General features: G+C 40.0%; 1 protein-coding gene across 1 annotated transcript in view; it reads left to right on the plus strand.

The window, feature by feature from the left end:
• Positions 1-10588, plus strand: part of DCTD (dCMP deaminase) — a 79899-nt gene that overhangs the window by 59914 nt on the left and 9397 nt on the right. The window contains exons 3-4 of the mRNA XM_009330726.1: positions 3756-3867; positions 5263-5398. Of these exons, the coding sequence (XP_009329001.1) occupies positions 3756-3867; positions 5263-5398 (248 nt within the window). The remainder of the gene's footprint in view (positions 1-3755; positions 3868-5262; positions 5399-10588) is intronic.

The following is a 10588-nucleotide window of genomic DNA, read 5'->3' on the forward strand; positions in this document are numbered from 1 at the left end:
GGCGTGGGCCCGGGCAGCGCCGGCTGTGGGCGTGCGGAGGGAAACGCCGCGTCACCGCGGGGAGGCGTTTCTTGAAGGCTCTGAAGGCCCTGTCGTGAGGGTACGGCCTGTTCTATTTATTTTTTGTAATCATTGGGATAGGAAAAAGAGCAGGTAGGGTATCTTGTGTTCTTTATTTCCTAAAGTGGTGACTGGCATGAGCAATATGCAATTAATTAGAGTCAAAGAAGTGATGCTGTAAAAGCGAAATATGTTCAATGAAGGGAAATATTCTTGTACTGCTCAACTGAGGCTCAGTATTTCTGCAGGTGTTTATATTTACAGGTTTGGTGGGTTATCTCTCAGGAAAATTTTGAATATAGGTAATTTTCAATGCTTAGAGTATCGTTTTTCTGTAACAAAGGTTGATTTTTCTCTCCATCTCTCTCTCAAAACCTTACCTCCCAGTGAGGAATAGGTAATGACCATATCTCAGTACCTATATGCAGGGAAAGATGACAAGCCTCAAGTAAAGGAAATGCCACATTCATTTGACATAACAGTGATCATAAACAAAATTGTGAGACTTAAAGACGAAGCTAGTATTGAAAGTCATCAGTAACACATAGCCCGTTTGGCTTTTGGGGAACAAGAGCATTGCAGAAGTTGTTTAATTCTGATTTTTAATACATGCTTTACCTCTTTTTTTATATTAAATTCTGTGAGTTGAGTGATGAAATACTGATCGTTGATCTTCGGTAACATACTTGATACTGGGGAAAAAAACTACTACAATACAGTTGGAACATAATGCACGTGACATCAGAGATAAGAAAGCAGAGGAAAAACTTAAAAGGGGAGAAGGGAAAAAAGTCTGATACCCACCAGTTTTCCAGTTGTACTATATTGTTGTGTAATTGACCATCATAATTGTCCTGTGAAAAGATTTGAGGTCATGTATTCTGTTTTAGGATTCTCAATGAAATTTTTCAATAAGGTAGACTTTTTTTTAGCAGCTGAATGAAATTTCTTCCTTTTTCAGATGGTGTTACAGCTTACTTGAAGCCTAGATGGGTGAAAAAGAACTGAGAAGAAGGCAGTGTCTTCTAAGTGCAGAATCTTTTTCTCTGTTTTCCTTTGAAATACTGTTTACGCAGACTTTTCTACAGACTAGTAATCACTCTAGAATTTAAGGATATTTTTTTCCCCTTTCTTCTTGACCAGTGTTATCTTTATGGCTTTCAGTTCCCATTATTTTTGTTCGTAAGTTCTTATGAGTTATCACAAGGATAAGCTATAATATTTTCTAGAGTAGCTTTCATTGATGCAATTCTAGAACTTACAAATGAGCATGAGGAGGATGATCAGCTGCCCCAAATCCATAAACTTAATTTTCCTGTGTGTGCTGGACTGCTAGCCAAGTCCTTGCCTTCTGCTTAATCAGAAGTCAAGTGTTTTATACCCATTTCACACTCTTGTGTTCCTGTGCATTGAGTTGAGGGAATTATCTCTCCAAACTCGGTGATGTTAACTAGAAGTAATTGAATAAGGGTTTTTTTTTATTATGTTCTCTTTGATGTAAGCCTTCTGCTCATTTTTCAGATGTTTTCCTCTCTGCTCATTTTTCAGGTATGCTTCTCTCCCTGTGAAGTTGGTACTCTGAGGGACCTCCACTTACATACAGTTCTGTATTTATGAGAAAAGTAAATAGTAGCTTTTGGTCTGTTTTGAATAAATAGGGTCGCTAGGGTATAATTTAACAAAAGGAGATCTCACGATCTCTTAGTTTGGAGTATTATTGTCTTTCTGGAGCCCTTTCCCCAGAATGTTTTATTCAGTGTAGTTCTGCATTGTGTGTTATGTGCCTTTCCGAAGACATCACGGCGAATGTCACGTAGTTGGGAATGTATTAAACTGATCATTTGAAGTCTTGATAGTGTTTTGGATTTTGTAAATCTGCTTTTGTGAGATATTTTAAATAATCACTCAAATTAGCTGAAGCACTTTCTTGGCATTTCAGTTAACCTGTCAAATTTCAGTTTGGCATGGAGAGGTGTGAGGGCATGTCTTTAATTTCTTCTTTCTGCTGTGAGCTTCTTTGAACACTTCTCTGAACACTTTTTTTGTTAGTAGGATACAGCCCCAACCTTTTAGTTACGATGATTCAAACCAGTTTGGGCACTCCTAGAATCACATACTTGATTTTTGTGTTTGCTTTGACAATTGACACTTCTGGGCACTATTCACAATATTGTCAAAGTGAGAGAGAGATATGCTGGTTACACCAAGAGTGTATGTTTCTCCCTCCTTACGTTGAGGCAGTGGCCTTGGAGATGATCCTCTTTCTATCAAAGAACAAGCCAAAATTGCTAACTTGTGATGTGCCATATATGAACTATTCAAAACCAGCAATTCATCTTTGGTAAATAGCACCCTGTAGGTTTCTAAAGTACAGTTTTATTGTGTGCTGGCATTGTCTTCACTGAGTGTAACCTCTTTATGACAAGCTATCTGCAAGCCTCTAATATATGCTATTTTATGGTTTTGGTTATAAAAATAATAATTAACAAAATAATTGTCTTGTAACGTTTGTTTGTCTTCAGAAAGTGCTGGTACTAGAGTTGCTAGGAGATGTCTTGCTGCTTGCAGTTACCTATGATGTATTTTTCTGCGTGGCTATACATTGCTAGAAGGGTATCTCAGTCTTGAGCTGTAGTCCTTGGTAAAAGGAGCCCAAGAAGAAAAGTACTGTGCCCCTAGTATTTTGACAGGATAATTATTGTATTCGAGATGTTCCATTGTTTTGGTTTTCAAGTGTAGCACTGATAGGTGAGAGTTCGGGGAAATTTCTTTTAATTTGATCTTTTCCTTAAAATTTGCAAAATGTTGGGGGGGGAAGGAGGGGGGAGAGAGAGATGTCTGTCTTTCCTCTCTCTGAGCTGAAAAGCACAGAAATTCCCCTGTTGCATCTTACGCTGTCCAAGCAGTCTTTCAACCATAAGCAGGCAAGAGAAAATGATGCATCACTTTTTTTTTTTTCCTCCCTCCTTCCCTCAAATAAACCCCCCAGTGCAGGGAAAGAAGCAACCTTTTGTGTCAATTCTGTACATTATATCTAAGGGAAAAGTTCTGGAACCCATCTCCTCTCAGTTTTTAGAAGGCTTTCATAGGACATAATCTCAAGAGAAACTTAGCAGGGGCCTATTAGAATGGCTCACAGCCTCAGTCTTTTGCTGGTAAGCGTTGTAACAAGAGGCAAACTCATGGCAATAACTGTGCGGGCAGAAACGAATGACTGCACAGGAAGCTACCAAATAGAAATCTAGCGAGCACTTGTACAGCAGTACAAAATAGCTTAGATTAGAGGCTTGCAGTTAGTGCAGTCATCATAAAAAAGATTATGTTGTTTGGGTGAAAAGAATGCCAGTACATGATATACCTGAATCTTAGAAATATACAAGGTGTTATCTATAAAGGATAAATTGCTCTGTCTTTGAATAGCTCAGTGCTCTGAATAGCTCAGCCTTCTTATCTAAAACCGAAATTTGCAACCTCGCTTGGGTGCCTTTCCCCTGAAAGGAAATGTTGCATATATATGTTCCTGGAAAGCACGTAACGCTGATGGTTTTACTGTTAAAATATTAGTGAATGTGCAGCCTTCTTAGCCAGATTCTGATCCTGGTTACTTTAAACTTGTGCACATTAAAAGAATACAATTTGTAATAACTCTAGCTATGTGTTATTTGCTGATGGCTGTTTTTTTCCATGAACTATAGTTTCGGAAATGAAGCATCCTGCAAAAAACGAGAGGATTATTTGGAATGGCCTGAATATTTTATGGCAGTAGCTTTTTTGTCAGCACAAAGAAGCAAGGATCCAAGTTCTCAGGTAAGAAGGCAATGTATAAGAATAACATAACCTAATCTATATTGCACATCGTATCAGATGCACATGTAGCACTTTCAGGGATTTCTTATTAAAAGTTATTTCAGTATATAGCTATTCATTTTTTAACATGGTCAGCACCTTTTGTTACAGAAATTCTCTTATTGGGCCTGACCTCGTGTATAATTCTGTGTGTACATTTGTGGCTTGGAGTTTTGTAAATCTTTTCATCTAGAGGTTAAAATAACACAAGCATTTTCTCTCCTTTTTCCAGTAAATATAGTTACTGTTAGAGGAGGATATAACTACTGAAAGTTTTAGATTGTAATTTTTTAAGACACAGCATTTTACAAGTTCCTTTTCCTCACCTGTAAGGGTATAAAAAATTCCTTTTTGTTTGTTCTTGGATTGACTGGAGTTTTCTTCTAGTTTGATTCCTCCCTCAGGTTCCCCTTCTGCCTCTGCTTCACTGTCTGTCTCCATTCTTTGCTTCTTTCATGTGCCTCTGTTGAATATTGGTTTGAGGCAATTGATACATCTCCTGAAACATGCTGTTCTGCAGGACCTAGTTGTCCTGTTCGCCTTCCTTTGTGTAAAAAAGTTCAGGAAGCAAATCCCAGCAAATCCATGGAGTAAAATGCATGTTAACAGTCTGCTCAATCACTCGCTGGCTTCTGTCCATTATGGCTCTTAGTTCTCTGAAGGTTATTCACTTAGGGCTAGATTTTTGTTACCCAGGAGCTGGTTGATAAACACATTGTGTGAATTAAAATCAGTACTATTGCCATGTCAATGAATCTAAAATATGGACAGAAAACATAAAAATGGGACACTTCATCATTCTATAAGAAGGGTCCAGACTGTGCAGACTTTGATTAAAGTAATAAAGTGTGGGAGTTAAAAGGTCTGGTATTTTGGTGCACATTTGCATAAACAAGCCACAAAGATTTGTGAGCCTGTCCATGGCTAGGTCAACATACTGTATTTCTGTTCCATCTTCCATACCTTTTCTTTTGCTGCTGCTGCTCGTACTGCTGCTGGAAAAGCTAGTTTGGGGAGTTGAACTGACAGAAAACTTATGTTTAGTAGGGTTAGTTCAGTGCCAGTTCTGCTCCCTGAACTAGGTTCACTTCACAGGACAAGGAGCAGTGCTGGCAGGCTAGGGTAGGGACTGCATGACCAGAGGGGTGGCAGGGTTGCATCTGCCCTGATTTATTTTAAAGCTCCACCAGTTAGGTACGATTGTAGCCTTGGTCACTAGATGGTGTGACTTTTAATATAAAGTGAAGCTCGTATCTCTTAAATGAAAATTGTAGGACTGACTTTTCAGGTCTCATCTTTCTTGTTGATACATCGTTTTGCATGCCGTTGGTACTATATAAATCTGATTTTATTTAGGTTGGTGCCTGCATTGTAAATTCAGAAAACAAGATTGTTGGAATTGGATACAACGGGATGCCTAATGGCTGCAGTGATGATGTACTACCCTGGACAAGAACAGCAGCACATAGACTAGACACAAAATATCCTTATGGTAAGGCTTCTTGTGGTTGACAGACTTGTGATGTCTGTATATGTGAAAGTTCAGCTGGTAAAATACCGATCAGTTTTTCTTCCACTTACCTGATTTGGTTAATGTGCCCATATGTGATACATCAGGATAAAAATCACAGCTCTGAAAATAAATGAAAACAGTCTTTATGAAGGACTGAATTCCTGGTGAAGTATGTTCATAAATGATTAGCCATTTTGGACTGTGTAGTGAAAACTTGTAAATATAAGGCGGTTCATTAGCACACAGTTGCAGTATATGCAGATGATTCCTGCTTCTGTGTGTGTGTGTGTGTTCATCTCCACAGAAATTACAGAGAGCATGTATATGCAAAAAAAATAATTGGGTCTAAAATGCAGGTATCAAAACTGTAAACTCCAGTGGTTGTGGGCAATTCCAGTGTTCAGGTGTTGATGGCATAGGCAATACATATTATAAAGGAGCTGAATTTTGTTTGTCTTGAAGTATGTGATTGCATTCTGTCATTCCATGCCATTTTTGCCTAATCTGGTGTGCAGTGGATCTACCCTGCTATGGGTGAGGTGACTGTCATTGTTTATTTCAGCCTCTGATTTGATTCACATTTACTAAATAGGCAAAAGGAGTGAAGAGCAGGGGTGGTTTCATGGTAAATGTGGCTGAGTGCTGCTTCAGATCATGTCTTTGTGTTTGCAGCAGGTGTAGTTTGGCCTCTGCAAGCCTGCTTTGAAGGGTCCTCTATGAATCTTGGTGCACCTATCAACAGGGCTGTACATTTACTCCTCTGGGCCAGGTGTGGTTTGCAGAACCAAGGAGACAGCTTGCTGGGCTGCCTCAGGCTTAATGCCATGAGTGCTGGGCATGGACGTGGAGTTGAGAGCTGCCTTGTGGTCTGCAATAGCTGATGTTGGGGAGGAACGGTGGTTAGGACTGATAAGGAAGGGAGGAGTGTATGCTCTCTTAAATCCACCTTCTTCGTCTTTCTGCTTCCACACCAGCTCCTGCGCCTCTGTGGGTGAGACCAATGCAGCAGAAGCCACGGGCACATGAAAAATGGGTATTAGGAGCTCCTTCATCCTGTGCTGCATCTAAGCCCGTCCTGGGCTCAGGAGTGGCAGGGGGAAGAACCACAAAACTGAACAAGAGCCCTCAGACATTCTCCCTTCCCTCTGCATGGGTGGGGGGAAATGAGGACCAGTGTTCAGCTTTTGCAAAAAGATAGCGACTCTTTTCCAGTGTACAGTATTTATCTCTGCCTACTAATTCTGTTTTTTTACTTGTAACTTCTAACAATTGGTCTAATACAAAAATTAGACTTGTATGAGTTTTGCTGTTTCATGTTCACCCAGAGCTCCCTCTAAAAACTGGCATTACATTTTTCTGGTTTCCCGTAGCGTTGAAGTGAAAGATGATATGCAGTGCTTCAGCGCATAATTCATCAGTTTCATATTTGAGTTCTTAAAACCCCGGTACTTTGTCCTTGTTCACTTTACCAATTTATTATAAAACCTCTAAGCTTGAGACAGTTTCATATTATTTTTCATAAGAGATGTATTCCCAATACTAGGGCCAGCTCCTGCCAAATTTTGTCTGCTCTAAAGCACAGAAGCACTGGTTTTACATATAATGACAGTACCATAATGGTACAACTTGGTAGACTGCTCTTTGTTTATAGGGTGAGGAAACAAGTGTTAGCCCATTGATGAAATACAAAGTACTGAAAACAGAATATTGATTTTGGTTGAATATTTATGCTGCTGTAAGGTCTCAGTTCTGAACTAAGATCAGTGTGGGTGATCTCTGGGACCTGAGCATGTTCCAGGCACTCAAATCTAAGCTGACCAATTTAAACTAAAAATGCTGTATGAATTTGTTTGGAATCTTTGTACAAGATGACCTGAAAATTTTTTTTTTCTTAGTTAACTCTGGCTCCAAAAGATTTGGAGTAAAGTAAAAATCTCTAATACATGGTGTTTAAAAAATGCACTAACCAATCTAACAGCCTGGAGAGATGAGCTCATTTCTAGGAGCTGGTCTAACTACTGCCCTTCCCCCCAAGAATCTTAGTCTTCACCTCATTAAAAAAAATCACAACTTTGTAACATAAAGTGTCTGCTGTGATGAATAAACGACCTATTTTGTAATTCACAGATCATTTAAACTCTAGCAGTTTCTTATTAATCTTGATAGCACAGTTGACAGACCAGACAAGTATATATTAAAAAAAAAAATCTGCTTTAAAAAATTCTGGTAGATGCAAAGAGACACATAGAATTGCTGCTAAAATCTCATTAAACTGTCATGTTTTCCTTTCCGCTTTTGCTAATCATCACAGCATTTGTGTAAATGGAACTTTTTATCCTTGCTTTTTCCTGACTAGCTTGTTCAGAGATGGTACAATCTTACTGTGTGCTCCATTAGCTTATCATGGGAATGCACCTTCATCACTAGAGCTGCAATGTAGCTTATTAGGTAAAGCTGATGGTAATTGTGCATGTACCACCACACTAACTTAGAAGATGTCTTCTAGAGCTACTTCATGCATCTGCAGTGCTACAGAAAAGGGCTGGGGGTGGATCTGAATGTTGACCTCCTGGTTTTGTGTACTGTTGTAGATTAGACATAAACATTAGCTCACTTCCATCTGTTTTGGACCACTCTGACTAGCTTTCTCCAGAGCAAAGCCTGAGTATTGCTCTGCGAGTGGCTTGCTCAAAGGCTGCTCTGGAGGGCCGGGTGTTAAAAAGGCTGCAAGAAAACTGTCATACTGTATAGACCTATAATGCAAAGCCTGCTGAGATGGTATGCTTAACCCTCTTCGCTCCCTCAGGCCATACTGGGGGATATGCAAGGCATACTCTGTTTCATGTTGTGAAAATACCACTCTGGTGGGCTGCAAAAAAGTCATCTCACTTCTTCATGCACTTTGAACTGAGACATACAAAATAAGTATATGGTGCCATGGGACTCCTGAGATGTGGAGCCTTGAGGAAACCCAGGGCCAAGTGCTATGTAATGCTGATGGAGCCCTGAGTGAGATGAACATGAGCCAGTCCGTGCCAGTTGGCCTCGGGGCCAAGGGTCAGTCCCTGGCCCTGTCTGTGTTTAGCAGCACGGACATAGCAGGGGATTGGACCCAGAGGCTATCTTTGCAGAAGTGTGTTAGATGATCCTATAATAAATTTATTGAGCCCCAGCAGAATAGATGGATGCATTGACCCCACAGCTCTGATCAGATTCACTGTTTCATGGTTAGAAAACTTCCAATTTCCACCCTAAATTTATTTGTGGTTAGTTTATACATTTTTATGTGTGCTGGCATTGTTCTTTTAGCTTTTCTTATTCACTGTGATTACCCCTTCCTCCTTTCCCCCCTTCCTCTGTGCACTTACTGATAACAATAACCTTTTGAACTTTTGTTGTAAGGCTAAACAAGTCCTGTCACTCTTAAATTTTTCTGTATCTTGAAACTTGTTGGTCTGAAATTCACCAGTGTCTCAATTATCTGTGTCTGCTGCAATATACTGTACATACCTAGCCTGCACCCTCAAGTGTGGGTTCTGCTCAGCTTGGTGTTAGGGAAAGGGTCATGCTCGGTTAAAAAATTGTTATTTACCCATATCTAAGTGTAACCTGAGCTGCTACCAAAAGAAAGCATCAAAATGTCACAGGTAGTGCTCGCTTGACCTTAGAGGATGCAAATGTTTGCAAGGCATTTGGATATTACAGGAATAGTGATGTGGATCACCTGTATTGATACTATGCATTCCTTATGAGAGTCTTGAAGCAGATTAAAACTTTTTTCCTTCTAGTTGTAGTGTATATTTGAACAGTTTAGTAGTATAGCCTTGTTATGTCAGAAAGCACTGGGTGTTTTGAAGAATGCCATTTTTCACAGCACAAAATCGGGCTTTCGTTGCTATGTTGGAACTGGCTCTTTCCAGGCTGCCAGTCAGTGACAGGAGCGGGGATGTTTCTGTGCACATGGGAGAAATGGAAGGGCAGTTTTGAATACCTACTTTACTAAGATGTTATTAAAAGCTCTTCCTGAAGCATTGTGTTCAGTACTGTGTGCAGAAGCGTCTTAATAATTAGACAAAATTCTGGCTTTCGGAGTCAAAAGTGAGTGCCCTCTGTTTGTGTTAGATGAATCCAAGGATTTGATGATGCTCATTTTCCTCTCACCGATCATTTAAAATACTACATTTTTATCCTATTAACGCAAGTCTTCCCACTAACGCTAGTTGCTGTGCTCCTGTTATGCTCTCTGTCTCCACTGTAATCTTAAGAACATCCATTTGACAACCAGTCTCTAATTAAGAGAGTTTTAAATTAAAATGACTGGCAAATTTAGAAACCTCTGAGCAATAGAGAAAATATTGAGTAAATATGCTTACAAATATTTATACAGGTTCAGATACGATAAAATATGTGCTGTGGCAAGAAGTATGCTCTAATTGAACAGTACCTGCTGTGTAAAATGAAACAAACTGTTATCAACATTTCCTTGTGTTAGGATTATGAGCTTTTTGTCAATTTTTTAGAGAGATGAACACTCAAAGATATTCAGGCAAATGTTACTTTTGTAGAAGCTGTTATTTTGACAGCACAAGACTTGATAAGGCACTATGAAGAAGTGTGATGCTCTCTCTCCAATTGGCAGTGCAAAGCTGAGGCTTCAGCTGGAAAGGGGGTCTATAGGAGACGGTCTCCACCTACAGCCACTCAGTCTCGTCCTGCATGGATTTCTGTCCAATTCTGGTGTCATTCATCAAATCTCTAGAAAGTTTGGAGATTTGGAAACTCCAAGAATAATTTCTCTTGTTCTGCTTGCCTGCTAAGAAAAGCCTCTGTGTTCTGCTGAGAGTAGGACAAACTTGGAGCGGGATGGGAGGAACTGGGAAATGGGGTGGATTAGCTAATGTTTCGCAGGTTTTGAGAGGGGGGCTTCTCTGGTTTGCCCCCAGCAGATTTTGTGATGTTCATAAATGAGCTGAGTGGTTCCCATCTTCACTTCCCAGTTCTCCTTTTTCACGGAAGAAAGCAGTGAGGCTGGGGCTGTTCCCTTTTTCTGACTGCAGTCTGAAGAGGCTAGGACTCCAATGAAATCTGGTGGTGCTATCCTTGCCTCCCTGCCCTGACCACAGCAACTGCTCTTCCTCCAGCATACAAAGCAAGAAAAAGAGCAGCAGG

This window comes from Pygoscelis adeliae, unplaced genomic scaffold (genome assembly GCF_000699105.1).
Source record: "Pygoscelis adeliae isolate BGI_AS28 unplaced genomic scaffold, ASM69910v1 Scaffold167, whole genome shotgun sequence".
Taxonomy (NCBI): domain Eukaryota; kingdom Metazoa; phylum Chordata; class Aves; order Sphenisciformes; family Spheniscidae; genus Pygoscelis; species Pygoscelis adeliae.